We start from the raw sequence: 16703 nt of genomic DNA, 5'->3' as shown, positions 1-16703 counted from the left end.
AGTTTTAAATCTCAGTTCTGTCACTTATGCGCTCTTTGACTTATCAAGGCATAGCCTCTCTGGGCCCGAGTTTTCTCCTCCATGGAATAGGAGTGTTGTACCCACCTCATAGGATTGCTGAAGGAATTAAATAAGGTGATTCATGTTTAGTAAGTGCTAGTTGACGTTGCTGTGGTTATTAGCATTATTATTTTAGCCTCAGTAGCTTTTTTCTCTTTTTGAGGCTCAACTCGAGTCTTCGAGTTGATCGTTCATGAGTCTGCTTCATCTTCAGTACCACTCTCTATGCTTTGTAAAAAGTTGCTCTGATTTCCTTTCATCTCAGGAGAAAGAGATCTCTCCCACCCAGGGACTCCTATTGTCTTTCCTGATGTCATTCTGATGCCACCTCTCTCACACTGTCTTGTATTCTAATTTTTTTTTTTTTGCCCCTTTCTTTTTGTTTTATTTTATTTTTTTGAGATGGAGTGTCGCTCTGTCACTCAGGCTGGAGTACAGTGGTACAATCTCAGCTCACCGAAACCTCTGTCTCCCAGGTTCAAGCAATTCTCCTGCCTCAGCCTCCTGAGTAGCTGGGACTACAGGCGCATGCCACCACGCCTGGCTAATTTTTGTTTTAGTAGAAATGGGGTTTCACCATGTTGGCCAGGCTAGTCTTGAACTCCTGACCTCAAGTGATCCACCCGCCTTGGCCTCTCAAAGTGCTGGGATTACAGGCATGAGTCACCGTGGCTGGCCACCCCTTTAAAAAAAAAAATTAAATTTTATTATAAATTGACAATTGGTGGTTGTAGATATTTATAAGGTACTAAATGTGGAATAATTAAATTAAGCTAATTAACATATCTGTTACATCAAATACTGTTTTTCATGGTGAGAACATTTGAATTTATTGTTAGTGGTTTTGAAACGTACAATACACCGTTATTAACTATATTCACCATCCTGCGCAATAGGCCTAAAATATATTTATTCTTCCTGAGACTTTGTATCCTTTGACCATCATCTCCCCATTCACCCCTTTCCCCAGTCTCTGTAACCACCATTCTACTCTGCTTCTATGAGTTTGATTGTTTCAGATTCCACATGTAAGTAAGAACATGCAGTATTTGTCGTGTCTGGCTTATTGCCCTTAGCATCATGTTCTCTAATATTTTCCTTCTTTTTAAAGGCTGAATAGTATTCCATTGTGTATATAGATGACACTTTCTTTATCTATTCATCTGTTGATGGACATAGGTTAATTCCGTAACTGGGCTACTGCGAATAGTGTCTACTTTTCTTAATCTTCTTCTTTTGGGGGGCAGTAGCCCTACTCTGTGTCATTATTACTTCCTGTGTGACTAGAACAATGCTGTGTATTTAGTAGTGTTCACTTGATACCAATTGAACAATTGCAGAAGTAATGGCAAAGCTGATGACTTGGCCTTCTGCTGTGCATCCCCTCTGCTCTGTAGTGACAGTACCTGGGCAGCATCTGCGGGACACACAGGTGGCAGGAGAGAGAGAGAGTCAAGGAAGTCAAGCTTGTTTCAACTCCATGCACTCCATTCACTGTCTGGGCTAAAGTCAGTCCTTATATTAGTGAATGTTTCACAGAATTTTTAGACGAAGTGACACTCAACCCATTCTCCTTTGGTCATAAATGAAAAGAGAAGCTTTGTACTTGTACTTGTCAAGGAGTTCCTCCTTGTTGTTTATTTATTTACTTTTAATGATTAGGATTGAAAAAAACCCCTGACAACTAGCATCGTTTAACTGATGACCCCACAGGCTCTGTGCTTGTTTTTACACACATTGGTGTAGTATCAAATCTTAGTGATGGAAAGGAACAAGTTGATTTTACTTACATTATCAATTGGATCTTCACCACAAATCTTTGAGGGATATTAGTATTATCATATTATAGATGGGGACACTGAGGCCCAGAAAGGATAAATCATTTTCTTAATGTTACTCAGCAAGCGGAAAATTTAGAATATGAACACAGGCTTTTGTCACTTCAAGGTCCATTTGCTTCCCACTTTCCCACAGGTGGCTTGGGCTAAAGTGTTTGAATTAGCAGTATTGTGTCGACCTGCCAGTGGCCACTTAAGCTTCTTCATGACTTTTGCATGGGCTTTCCCTGTGGCCAGAAGGGCAGGGCTTAGATGATGATTGTGGCAATACTGACATGGAGAAAACTTCAAGAAGTAGGGTTTTCTTTTCTCTCTGGGCATGCGCTCACTCATGTGTTTGGGAAAGTGAGGGAGAATAGCAGAAAGCTGCTGCTGTCTTTCTCCCCAGCTCCATGACCAGCTGGATGTGAAGATGGCAAAGTGAGAAGGCCACTGAGATGATCATGCTCGATACTGCGATGTGCTAAGAGCTTATCGCCTTCATCAAGGCCTTGCTGACTTCTCCCATCATGTTGCAGACTTGTAGAATTCTAGGACTGATGTAGGTCTTCACTTTTCAGTTCTCAGAGTAAAAAGGTGGGTTGAAGAGGGGAGTACGTGAAACGAGCTAGTTTAGCAACTAATCTGTCAGGCAAAGAGCTCAGCACTGATTCTCAAAGGATGCCATTTTTACACCTGAGAATGTATTTGGTGATGCTGGTGGGGAGATAAATACCAATTAGAGATTCAGTGCCAGTGTCAATGTGAATGTTGTTTTCTTAACGTTTTTGGCCATTGGCTAAGTTCTAGATGAATAGGCAGAGAAATAATGTCAAAGTTTATTTAGATTGTCATCCTGCCAATGGGCAGAGAAGTATCTTGAAAGAAAGTTGATATGAAATGAATGCTGCTAAGTCATGGGAATTGCTCTCAGGAAGGAAAGTATTAGCGGAGTTAAGTAACGTTAATTGCAAGGGATGAATTTGCTTTGGTACTGAGGTCTGAAATGTTGCCATTCTCAACTTCTTAAATGAGAAACAATAATATTGCTTTTTAAAAAATAATGTTGATTTTATATTTATTTTATTTTGGTTCCTTGCAAGAAACAAGATTTTTTATTTTTATTTTTTATTTTTTATTTTTAGTAGACCTGCAGATCCTGAGGGTTAAACCCTCCTTATGCCTTTGAATAGTTGTCAGGTGATTTGGGGCGGCTTCATTTGTTTCTGGAGAGGGTAAGGCTAAGCTAGGGACAACTACATTCCAAGTGTAATCCCAATCTCTTGACATCACAGAAGAAACCACTAATTTTCAGAAGGTTCTCAAGTCTGGGAATTTGTCAATGCACTGGGCACAGTCGACCTTGGTGCAGCATTAGACATGCTTAAACGAGGCAAACTGGACTGACCGATTCGGTCAAATAAGAAGTAGAATTTTTCTTCTAAGTTACTTTGAAATTGACCAATTCAACAAAATGACAGCACTGGAGAGCTGTTTTGGTGATATGTTAACATTTCTCTTTTGTATTTAACATTTTAAATATTGTAGAGCTAATTCATAATCTGACATGTACAAAATAAATGCTTATCCCATAAACCTAATACCAACACATGATATACTACAAATAATTTGATTCCAAATGAATTAAGAAAAAAGTTTTCAAGTTTTAGATTCTTTTACCAAAAATATCCTGGGAATTTGAGATTGTGCCTATGCAGCTTCAAACAGATGAATAAAAAGTAATGTAGGCCAGGCGCAGTGGCTCACACCTACAATCCTAGGACTTTGGGAGGCTGAGGCGGTTGGATCACCTGAGCTCAGGAGTTCAAAGCCAGCCTGGCCAACATGGTGAAGCCCCGTCTCTACTGAAAATACAAAAATTAGCCAGGCATAGGGGTGCATGCCTGTAATCCCAGCTACTCAGGAGGCTGAGGTAGGAGAATCGCTGGAACCCGGGAGGCGGAGGTTGCAGTGAGCTGAGATGGCGCCACTGCACTCCAGCCTGGATGACAAGAGCGAAACTCCATCTCAAAAAAAAAAAAAAGCAATGTAAGGTTTTTTTTTTTTTTTTTTTTTTTCCTTTGGGTGATGAGATTAAAAGTAATTTAAAAATTTTAAATACTTTAATATATTTTCACATGTCCTACAATAAATATATAGCTTTTTATTTCAACAAAAAATAATTTTGAGTGGTTACAAAAAGAGACAGGTGTGGCTTGGTAACTAGGAAAACATTCCCAGCCTGGCAAACAATCTGGTGAGAGCTTGGAGGCAGAAGGCAGCACTCTGACTACATTCAAGGAGTTTGCCAGATGGCAACAGATAATGCCAATGTTCGATTGCACTATAATTATTATACACTCTCTGTCACTTCAGCAAGCTCTCTTTTCACAAGACAAGTGGGGACAGAATGTTGTATTAAGATTACCCATCGCTAAGCTTATGTTAAAATGAGGAAACGAAATGGAAAGTCTTGTTTTGGTAATGTCTCTGGGGTATGAGGAATGGACGGAAAGGTTTCACGACGGGCACAACTACGTAGAGAATTTCGTTTGTTTATGCCTTTTGGGAATGCATTATTTTGATTGACCCTAACTGGGAATTCAGAGGGGGAGATTTCCTCTATTATCTATAAAGAAAGGATCTGCTGAGCAAACACAATGGCTAGGGTCATGTTTAAAGTACTTAATTGATCTGCTTTCAAGTCTAATGAAACACTTCAGGGGCTCTAAACATGTGACATGTTGGTTACAAACTCATCTTAGTCTAATTTTAGTCAATGTTTGTGTTAGAAAGTTATATAATACTTGTCTTTCATTCAGATATATTCTATAATTCACATTTTCCACTAATTTTACCCCAGTTCTCCTTCCCCCCCAATCTATCCAAATAACTGAGTTGAACTGTGTGAGTTTACTGCTCTATTAATTTATTGACAGAGATATACAAACCATGACTTCCTCGGCTGTTTCAGATGAAACTGTAGATCCACATGTAAACTTGCAATGCACAGCTTAGCCGGAAAGTTATGTGGAGCAGGTGACTGAGGGGATAGCTTTCACTGCTTGGACTAAAGTCAGTTTTCAAAGAGCTAAAGATGCCTATTGAATTCTGGAGAGAGTGTGTGTGTGTGTGTGTGTGTGTATGGGTGTGCATGTGTGTGGGTGTAAAGCAGCAAACTCTTCACATTTCAAATAACTAAAGATATGGGTGGTAAAATGAAGTCACATTTTTACACCTCACATGCTGACTAGGGAGAGCAGTCAAATGCAGCATCGACTGGTTAAAATTAGTCTATCATTCTTGGTTTAGGATGTTTTAAAGACATGTTAAAGATATTCGTGAAGATGTAAAAGATACATTTAAAACCCATGTCAATTGCACTAAAAGTCAACTGGAAACAGAAGGTTTTTAAATCCTGGTAGTGGCAAATTGGCAGCCAAAGGAACAGAGTCTTAGTCAACATATTCCCATGTCCCCCTGAACACAAATAGCCTCGAACCTTCGGAGGGTGTTCCTTTGAGATATTTCATCAGTGACATCACAGTGATTGCCAGCTTCCACGGACTACTTTAGGCACTGCCCAGAGTCCAGGAGTCCAGACAGCCTGGGAGGGGAGAAGGAGTTGGAGCTGAAGTTGGAGACAGCGAGGAGAAACCTGCTATAGCCAGGGTGTGTCTCTGATCCTCTTCAGGTAACTGCAGGATTTTTATGCTTAGCATACGGTGTGTGTGTGTGTACAAGCTGCAAATGAGAAAGGCACAGGAATGTTTACATTTCTTAATGAAATAGGCAATGCCCCTTGTATACAGCGTGCCTTAAGGTATAAAGTGAATACTATTGCTTTCTGTTTTCCTTTTCTTTCTGCTAAGGGTATGCATTTTTTCCCTTCCTAGTAAAAAAAAAAAAAAATTTTTTTTTGGTATTATGGAAGAAGGTCTGTTTGCTATCTTCTCTAAGTCTCCATTCAAAGAAAACCAACGTCAAGCTTCCTGTACAATTTATTCAGAGCTTTTTTGGGTTTTAGTTCATCCACTTGCAATCACTGGATCATATGGCATGACCTTGACTTCAGGGAATGTTTAAAATGAAACCCAAAGTGTCTTTATGGGTTAACAGCAGAAAAGTGGAACTTGGCTGATCTGAATTTCTGCCTAACTGGTTCATTCTTCCTAAAGTGTATAAATGTGTGTGAAAGGAATGTTCACACCACACCTTACAGTTAGTATATGTGTTGATTGAATTGAATTCACTAGAAATTCTCAACTTAACTCTTTATGTTTAATTCATCTAAAATCACATAAAACAATAAATACTTAAGGTCACCGTTAAAGTGCAAGAAGTAGTAAGAAGTAAATCCCAAGAAAGAAAGAAGTGTGATGGGTAGCCTGCTAATTCAGAGATGACTGAAAAAAAAATGTAAAGAGTGCATAAACATATACAGTTTAAACAGTAACTAAAAGGCAACACTTCTATAATTATCATCCAGCTCAAGAAACAGATCATTGCCAGCGCCCAGAAACCCATTCCTGATCAACCCCCATCCTGCCCTTCTGCCTCAGATGTTGGGATCCTCTTGTCCCTGTTATTCTTTATAGTTTGACCATCTATGTCTGCATTCCTAAACAGTATGATTAGCCTCCCTATTTTTGACTTCATATAAATGGAGTCATATTCTATGTTTCTTTTGTAAATTCTTTCACCCAACAGTTATATTTGTGAGATCTACCCATTTTGTGTGTAGCTATAGTTCATACGTTTTCTTTGCTTTATAAAATTCAAATGTATGAATATACCACAATTTATCATCCATTCTGCTGTTGATAAACATTTGAGTTGTTTCCAGCTTGGAGTTATTGTGATAATATTGCTGTGAACCTCTTTGTTTATGTAACCTGGCACACACGTCCTTAAATGTCTTAAGGTAGAAGTGAAATGCTAGATATTAGAGAATGAACATTTTTACCATTAATTCTAAGAAAGCCAAATTGTTTTCCAAAGTGGTAGAAAATTTATGCTAACTTTGTTTAGCCAGGCCAGTTAATTGCAGTGATAATTCAATTATGTCATAACTCCTAGGAAGTGACCACAATTCTAGTAACTAGTTCCAGTCTGCTAATTCTAGCTTTGCCTCTAACTTGTTATCTGTCATTACACAAACATCTTAATCTCCTCTCTCTAAAAGTCAGTTTCTCAGCTGCAATCTTGAGAAAGAGAAAAACTGCAGTAACACTTGCCTGCGTTGTGAAGGTAACACGAACAGAGCTGTGGCACAGCTTTCAATAGTACTTTTCTCATTTTCTGAGTATATCCTGTTGGATCACTATCCATGATTCCTGTGACTTAACAGCTTAATTTAATAGGCAGATTTGGTGGGACCGTTGTTTTGCCCTCCTTGAATTGAATTGTTTTGATCATTATAAGCCAGGCTTCATATTTTCTGCATTTCTTGAGAACTTACCCAAATACATGGACATTTGGACTAGGGTTTTATTTCATTGATAAGTCTATAAGAAAGAATCTGTCTTCATTTCTCATTCCTTTGCCTCCAGGCACCTTGGCAAGACTCATTACCTTTCTGTTCTCCTCTGCTCTTTTGTACATTCTCATAAATCCTTTTTCCTTGATCCATTCATTTTCTTCTGTTTACTTTCTCCTCCAAGCAAATCTTTGTAAAGATTTTCTATTTTTTCCCCTTTTTATTTTCTTGGAGAGACAGGGTCTTGCTATGTTATCCAGGCTGCTCTTGAACTCCTAGGCTCAGGTGATCCTCCCACTCATTATTAGACTGCCTGAATAATGTGCAAGCCTCCCAAAGTGCTCATTAGAGGCATGAGCCACCATGCCCAGCCATTTGTGATGGTTTTCATTGGCAATTTACTATTTCCTTCATGCTGAGGTCTAAAAGATGGATAACAATTAAAAGGGAGATGAAACAAATCTGTCATCATTTGGCTATATATTTGCTGGCTGGCACCATCCGATTTGAACTTGTATTTTTTTTTTGAGACAGGGTCTCATTATGTTGCCTAGGCTGGTCTTAAACTCTTAGGCTCAAGGAATCCTCCCACCTCAGCTTCGCAAGTAGCTAGGACTACGGGTACCCACTACCATGCCTGGCTGAACCTGTATGTTATGCCAGTTACACAATATGAAAAATGATTATTCAGTTGGCATTTATGCAATTAATAATTTGGTCCATTGATAATATAATCAATACAGTAATTACAATTAATAATTCAGTCATGTTAGATAGTTAAAAAAATACCGCTCAGACCAAAAGCTTGCTAACAACCCTTTCAGCCTCTTGAACTCTCACCTTTAGCAAACAAACAAAACACCTTTTCTCCCTAAACTTTCACTCTACAGTAGACTTTGGCCCTAAATATCTAAGATATAAATATCTAATTATTCAAAATACATAAATCTTTAATTTCATTTAGACTGCCTGAATAATGTGCAATTTACACTACCTCACTGAAGACAATAATTTGATGACTTCATTGCATATGTTCTCAAAGTATGATTTCCTGTATGGACAATCTGTACATACTATGAGGATACCATCCCTGCTCTTTGAAATGTTTACAATCTAGGCACATCCTGGACCTGACTAAAAATAGCTGGCACAAGCCCTTGTTGAAACAGAAGTACCCATGAAGTTAACACTTGCTCTTTGGGCTGAATGCCTGTTATGCGAGGGGCTTTTGGTTGATCCCAGTAGGCTGTGTGCCCAATGCAGGACTTGTCAGAGGCCATGCAGCTGTTGAAAGTACTTTCTGCTTTCCGTAGAGTTAGATGAAGACCTACAGCAGCCTGAGGCCTGAAAGATTATGGCATCCCACTTACCTACGTAATTCAAAGCAAGAACAATACTAAACCATAAAGTTTTTCTGTTTTGGTACCCCTGCTTATTGATACTCTTAAGAAAAGTATACACATGCATATGCACGCACACACAAACACACACAGAAGTCGGAGAAAGAAAAATGTAATATTTCACATTTTATGAAAAGCACCAATACAATCATCACAGGAAAAAAAATCAGGACAAAAATGGTGGTCTTTATGACATTAGACAGAAAAATCAGGCTGTCTGTAATCATTAGGGCTCTTCAGAGAAACCTAACTAATAGAATGTGTTGTGTTGAGGGATTGGTGTCTGTTTTTAAGGAATTGGCTTGTGTGATTACTGAGACTGGCAAGTCCAAAATCTGCAGGGTGGGCTGGTGGGCTGGTGGGCTGGTAGGCTGGAGACTCAGGGAAGTCTCCAGTCCAAAGACAGTCAGGAGGCTACATGTCCCAGATCAAGGTGTTGGCACAGTTGGTTTCTTTTGAGTCCTTTCTTTGGCTTGTAAATGCCCATCTTCTCCTTGTGTTTTCACATGGTCTTCCCCTCTGTTTCTGTCTGTGTCCTAATCTCTTCTGATAAAGACACTAGTCATATTGGATTATGGCCCACCTTAATTACCTCATTTTAACTTTCTTACCTCTTAAAAGACCCTATCTCCAAGCACAGTTGCATTCTGAGATACTGTGGGCTACGGCTTTGACATGTAGATTTTTGGGGGACACAATTTAGCCCATCACACTCTCCTTTTCCACAACACTTCTGTTTCCTTTGAGGAAAGGACGAGCATTGTTATACAGGAATGCTCATTAATCTCCTTGTGTTTTCTTTGTTATGTTTTATTAGGAGGTGAGGACAAGCCAGAGGTTCTTGGTGTGCCCTCAGAAGTCTGCCTGAAGTTCTCACCAAGCTGCTGGGAAAATGGGGATAAACACCCGGGAGCTGTTTCTCAACTTCACTATTGTCTTGATTACGGTTATTCTTATGTGGCTCCTTGTGAGGTCCTATCAGTACTGAGAGGCCATGCCATGGTCCTGGGATTGACTGAGATGCTCTGGAGCTGCCTGCTCTATGCCCTGAGACCCCACTGCTGTCATTGTCATGGGATGCCATTCTCCACCTGAGGGCACCTGTGACCTGCACTCACAATGTCTGCTATGGCGTAGTGCTAGGATTGATTATGTGTTCTCTAAAGATGCTGCTCCCAAGGGCTGCCAAGTGTTTGCCAGTGAATGTTAGATTTATTCCCCAGCTCTTAACTGAAAATGTGTTAGACAAGCCATAAAGTTAAAATTAAACTGTATTCATGATGATGTAGGATTGTTACAAGCCCCTGATCTGTCTCACCACACATCCCTTCAAACGGTCTGCAACCAAACTCTAATTCAACCTGCCAGAAGGAATGTTAGAGCAAGTCTTTGTCAGCCCTTACAGCTATCATGTGAATAAAGTTAAGTCAACTTCAAAAACAACTTCTAGAATTTATTTTAGCTTCCATGTGTGATAGAGCATTTGACCCTTGGCTGGGATTGGAATGACAAGTGCTACCGTATTTCTAGCATTTGAGGTAAGCCAAGATGCTCCAACTGCTGAAGATTTGAAACCAAGTCAACACACTGTGTCATATTTCAAGTAATTCCATTGGTTCAGCGCTCCTCAAACTTTTCCCCTAAACTAGTCTCAAGGGCAGAGGAAGAATAAATCCGTTCCACTACGGGGTCTGAAGCATAGCCTGAATTGCCAGCTAAAAGTGCAACATTTCTTTGAAGTCTTGTGTTTTATCTTTAGAATCCACGAGAAATGTATTTTCTACCTTATAATATCTTCATGTTTGTTTTCATATAAATATTTAAAATTATTTACACTAAGTAACACAAGAACATGAGTCATGTCCCCAAGAGTGGCATATTCTATTTTGGTTATTGTTATTACACAAATGGAGCTAGTCTTTAATTAGCTACAGTTCTAAAAGGAGGAAAATAGAGAATGCAAACTTATATGTTTATAAAAGACATATAAAATAGACGTTTCTTAAACATGTTGCCAGAACACCCCATGTTAGACAGACCAAATCCGCTATTTGTGCCAATGCTGAGGTAACCACAGAGAAAGGGAATGTTGTTAAACCTCATCTTACAAAGCCGCCTTCGTGAAGGCGTTTCTTGCCAAGAATTTGACCTGTCATTGAGGCATTGCCTACATTGCATTATAGTTCTTAACCCTGGCTACATTCAAAGAAAGTCAATTATCCCAGGGGTGATTTTTCAAAATACTGAGGCTGGGTACTTCTCAGACCAATTAAATAAAAATCCCAGGGGATAGAGTCCAAGTATCTATCTTCTAAAAATATTTTCTAGATGATTACATTGTGTAGCCAGAGTTGAGAATCTACTGATACCAACCCTTGCTTCTCAAAATTCGATGTGATTTTGAATCATTGGGAAGTCTCATTTCAATGCAGATTCTAATTCCATTCTGATTCTGATACTGATTCAGTCTGGGGTGGGGCCTGAGAGCCTACATTTTGGACAAGATCCTAAGTGATGCCGGTGCTGCCTGTCCAGACTGCCACCCTTGGATTAACATATTAGAATCACTTGGAGGACCTTTAGCAAAACCACGCAAGCTTGAGCCCAATTCCTAGTTGTTTCTAATTTTTCAGCCTTGGGTGAACCTGAGTGTTATTCTTTTTTGGAAGAACTCCAGGTGACTCTAATGTGCAGTCAGGATTACGAATCTTCAAATAGCAAAAGAAAAAAATGTTATATTTTGAGAGGTTCCTCTCCAAATTGGGAAATAGTAGTGTATAGTCCTCAGTGCCTTGTCCCTAATTTCAGTTAGACTCCACATATGGATGTGCAACTGCTAATGATTTAGCAGGCAGCACCTGTACTCATAGACTTGTGGCTCTAGGGCCCTTAGTAGATGGTTAGCCGTCTTTCCCCTATTTGCAGAAAACCTACTGGTTGTGTATGTGTTTGAGAAAGTGTGTATGTGTGTTGGGGAGAGCCACAACATTCCCTTCAGATGTTGGACCATCTGGCCTCTCACTGAAGTCTGAGTGATGGTGCCAACACTGACAACAGGTACCATTTATTGAGTCTACCACATATGAAACCCTGTTCTGGGCACTTTCCATAATTCATGCCATTTGGCAGATTTGGGAACTGAGGATCAGAGACTTCACTAAATAGATGTAAGTGGGGAAGCTGCAACGAGAAAAGGATCATGTTAACCTCTATGCAGAACTGTGTACACATCATGCTTTGTTACAGATCTCCAAACCATTGGATTATGGTTTAGGTTTTACCCTCACATTCTTTAGCATTCTAAAATATCAGCCTGTTTAGATCAAGGTAAGAATTGCAGTTCTCTGTGTCATTTCTTTTTGCTTGTTAATCCTCACTCCTTTCTTTCTCTAACTTCCTGTGACTGAATCTACTGAGAAGGCTCATTTTTAGACCACACTGTGAGCAACCTTTGCAGGGATAGGACATCTATTAACAACTTCAGTGGTGGGGCTAGGAGTTATGTATTGTCTTTCACATTCAGGAGTCCTAGTCATTATGGCTAAATCCCAGTCTGACTCATAAATCTCCTTTATGTACAACCTTCCCTATGACCTCAAGTACCCTGACTCATCACAGAACTCTGCGTCCCTCAATGTTGGCCCCATTCACTGAAATGCTGCCTGATTATCCCAAACAAGATGCTGGTTCTCCTCTAGAACCAGAGCACTGAATCCTAGTTAATAACTGAAGTTCCAGCTCATAGACTTGGTCCTACTCTGGCTTTTTTCTCTTGTGTTCATTCATTCATTCAACAAGTACTTATTATGCAACTAAGTGTTGGACGTTTACTAGACATTGGAGATAAAATGGCGAGACAGCCAAGCCCCATTCTCATGGAGCATACCAATTAGTGGGGGAGACAGATACATAAATAGGTAGTTATAATGGTGTGAAAAGTTCTTTGATGAGATAAGGATAAGGTGCTGTTGGAGGAGATTCCAGGCAGAAGGAATAGCATGAATGAAAAACCAAAGGCTAGAAAGGATGACGAATTTAGGTGTAGCTGAAGCACACAGTATCTCTCCAGCCACTGGCAGTAGTCATGCCACATAAGAGCAGATTTCACAATTCTCACCACGTCGCTCTGACTTCCAAGTTGAATCACTTCTGCTATTCTTGCTGGCGTGCTCATGCACTGGAGGGGGACCTTTGCCACCAACAATTGTTTGAGTCGTGTCTGTGCTTACATATAACTTAGACACTGGCCTAGGGCCATCCTATCACTTGTATCCACAGCAGCCAGACTGGCTCTTCCCATTTACCATCTCACCCCATTGAGCAGTTCTCTGTTGGGTGATGTTCTCCTCTTCTTGCCATAAGTCCCGGGATGCCAAGATCCCAGCATGTATTGGTATTGAGCTGCCTACCTTACCATACCATACCAACCAACCAACCATCTGAATTTTTTTAAAAAGATACGTTTCAGTGCTGACTTAAACTTCCAGTCTTCTCTAAACTCACTACTAAGGTGTACATCCTTTGGAACTTCTCGTTTTTATCTAACTATTCTCCTACATTGAAATACACACACTTTTGCTTCATTTCTGGCAGTCTCAATACCGTATCTGGTCCCTAACTCCTCTTCCTAGGGCTGCCACATAGTTGGCTCTGCAAGGTATAAGAAATTATCCAGGTAATTCATGTCCCAAGCCGTGGCTCTAAGAAAAGAGACTCAAGATACTCCAACCTGATCAGCATCCATAATCACATTTCCGTCTTTGCTTCATGGACCCATATGGGGTGTGTGAAATGGTCACAAAATGGTAGTGCTTCCATTGTTTTCTAATTTAATTTAAGGCATCTCAAGGGGATGGCACTTTCTTTACTTTTACTATTCCTTTATCATTTTGCTGTCTCTTTTGTTTCACTGGAACACAGTCTACCATTCTTGCCTGCCCCACAGGCATTTTGATGCATAATCAATGCCATTTCTAGATGGCATCCCTGGACCTTTCCTTAGCAGGGTGGGCATATCTGTTACCACCTTGAAATCTCATTACCCAGAATCCTGTCCTGAATGTCTAGAGTACCCCCAGAAAGTAGTTAGTGACAAATTAAACTGGTTCTGTTCCCTTTTCCTCTGAATATGTTATCTATCATTCTTTCAGTAGATCTATTTTATCATTTCCTGGTTTCAGAATGTTTTTTAAAACTTTGGCACAGGAGATCCTTCTTAGCGGACCCAGGTCTACCTGTGGCCTCGCTTCTGTTTACCTGTCCCCCACGCCCCACCTCCACTCTCATTTCCAACCATTTCCTACTATTTGTTGTTTTCAGTCATGCTATGCTGTCTTCTACTGTGGGGTTCTTGCATAGCTATTCTCTTTGCCATTAAGTGTTATTACCTCTTGAAAGTTATCCCCAGATAATTTCCTTCTCTGGGCCTCATGCCTAAAAACTCATAGCATTTATCACATTGTATTGGTTTGTTTGTGTGTCTCTCCCATGTGAAATTCTTGTTTATGGGGACTGTCTTCAATGTTTAATTTTAGTTTCTAGCTGGTGCATCGTAATCACTAGATAAGTATCTGTTGAACACGTCAGTGACTACTTGGCTAGATGTAAAAACTTTTGGAAGAGACATGTACCTATTTCTATGACTAGGTGCATGATCTGTGTTCACCACAGTATAATAAAAAAGAGGCATAAATAGTTCTAGCTCTAAAAGTTCTATGAGGTTAATGAGCAAACCAAACTTCTTTTTAAACTTTAGGCAGTTGAAACAGGTTTTCCAAAGGCAGTTTGTTTCTTTATGAAATATTCATGATGCTTGCTTCTTTTGATCTGTCTCTATCACCCCTGAACAAGTTGACAATGTTTATGAATTACTCATCAAAGCCCAATGTGTCGAGCATGTTTTTGAGTTCATCTACAAACAGGGTGAAACCAGAGAAATGTCCACTTTTCAAACTGCAGAAAGTTAAGGTCAAACTTCATGTCCACACAGCATATTTCAACTAACTTTACTGCATGCCTCCTACATGTGAGGAACTTTTATGTGCTCTATTTTACTCAATTCCCTTTTATATTGTGAAGTATTTATCTTCATTTGTACCTTAAAAGTGAGAAGCCTGAGGCTCAGAAAGGACAAGTGGCCAGGCTTAAAACACAAAGCTGAGAAGCAAACCCAGTTCTCTCCAATTCTGAGAGCTGGCTCTTCCCAGTCACCACGGTTGCCCTTCTGCGTCACTCTAGGGCACAAGCATGTTTCCTTATTCTGGGTTGAAAGAGCCAAAAGCATGTGTATGTCAGAAGCCTCCGGGTAAATGCCTCAATCACTGCAGCTTAGTCATACAGGGTTTGCCACTTACACAATTCTGTGTTTCCCAGGACTTTGAAACAAGCCCTGAGATCACCTTGTCTTTGTCAGTCAACTGTGCAGCAGATAATAAGAGAGGAGAGTATTGATGGTTGATTAGCTGTTTTCAGTGTGTCAGTTTTATACGTGGGGATTGAGTGGAAATGACAGCTCCATCTACAGCATTAGCTGGTTACACACACTTGCAGGAATTTGTCACATGGTAATTTTCACCTCCCACCCATTAGATCATTTTAAAATAAAGTACTAGAAAAAGCATGGTCTTTGGATTCACTGGCTATATTTTGCTTACTAATACGTGATCCCAGATAAGCTACTGAACTTTTGTGAACCTCAATTTCCCTAGCTATAAAAGTAGAAGATAACAGTAAGTATGAACAACTATTATGTATCAATTTAAAAAATAGAGAATAATACCTTTTTTGCAGGATCACTATGTTAAGTTACGTGATATTTTTCAAAGTGCTTAGCACAATGCCTGGCATTAGTAAAGGCTCAATAAATGATAGTTAATCTTGTTATAACATAAGTAAAGCACAATATTTGATACATAGCCTCACTTTTAAAAAGAAGTGTTAGATTTTAGTACTTTTTTTTTTTTTTTGAGACAGAGTCTCACTCTGTCGCCCAGGCTAGAGTGCAGTGGCACAATCTCAGCTCACTACAACCTCTGCCTCCTGTGTTAAAGCGATTCTCCTGCTTCAGGCTCCTGAGTAGCTGGGATTACAGGCATGTGCCATGACACTGGATGATTTTTGTATTTTTAGTAGGGACGGGGTTTCACCATGTTGGTCTTGAACTCCTGACCTCAAGGGATCCTCCTGCCTTGGCCTCCCAAAGTGCTGGGATTACAGGTGTGAGCCACCGTACCCAGCCAAAGATTTTAGTACACTTTTAAAGAAAGCATCAGGGATTGGTGGTGGGGTGGTGGTTGCTGCTGCTGCTATTTCAACACTATTTCTTTTAAGAGGGTAACAAAACACTTTGAGAAAGTTGTGGCTTCTTTTTTTTTTTCTTCAGCAGGGGAAAGGGATAGGGATACTGAATTGTAGAATCCCTTTGCTCATGAAGAATACAATGTATTTCTCAAAACGCAAGAACTGCTTGAATTACAATACTCAAAATACTTTTTCAATTGCAGATTCCTGCACCAACCCCAGAACAACTGAAAGGGAACTTCTGAGAGTGGGATCTGGCTTGCTACGTTCTTAAGCCAGCTCCCCAGATGATTGTTATAGTCACTAAAGTTTGAGAATCCCAGATCCACAACATCCTACCACACCAGCACCCAAGATTTGCATTTCTGCTTTTTTATTTTTATTTTTTCCACACAGGAGTCTTACTTTGTTTCCCAGGCTGGAGTGCAGTGGTGAGATCACGGCCCACTACTGCCTTCGCCTCCTGGGCCCAGGCGATCTTCCCACTTCAGCCTCCCCAGTAGCTGGGACCACAAACGTGCACCACCACACCTGGCTAATTTTTGTATTTTTTTTTTTTTGTAGGGATGGGGTCTCCCTATGTTTTCCAGGTTCGTCTCAAATTCCTGGGCCCAAGTGATCCTCCTGCCTCAGCCTCCCAAAGTGCTG

General features: G+C 40.1%; 1 protein-coding gene across 1 annotated transcript; it reads left to right on the top strand.

The window, feature by feature from the left end:
- Nucleotides 1-5462: 5462 nt before the first annotated feature.
- Nucleotides 5463-10199, top strand: LOC105493663 (sarcolipin). The gene is made up of 2 exons (XM_011761502.2): nucleotides 5463-5571; nucleotides 9574-10199. The coding sequence occupies exon 2, from the start codon at nucleotides 9649-9651 to the stop codon at nucleotides 9742-9744; it is 96 nt and encodes a 31-aa protein (XP_011759804.1). The 5' UTR covers nucleotides 5463-5571; nucleotides 9574-9648; the 3' UTR covers nucleotides 9745-10199.
- The last annotated feature ends 6504 nt before the right edge of the window (nucleotides 10200-16703 follow it).

Source organism: Macaca nemestrina, chromosome 12 (assembly GCF_043159975.1).
Source record: "Macaca nemestrina isolate mMacNem1 chromosome 12, mMacNem.hap1, whole genome shotgun sequence".
Classification (NCBI taxonomy): domain Eukaryota; kingdom Metazoa; phylum Chordata; class Mammalia; order Primates; family Cercopithecidae; genus Macaca; species Macaca nemestrina.
The sequence above is the reverse complement of the archived record's forward strand: the minus strand, read 5'-3'. Positions and strand labels throughout refer to the sequence as shown.

Bases quoted from the DNA above. Each gene is read 5' to 3' on its own strand.
- LOC105493663 (XM_011761502.2), top strand. From the start codon at position 9,649: ATGGGGATAAACACCCGGGAGCTGTTTCTCAACTTCACTATTGTCTTG.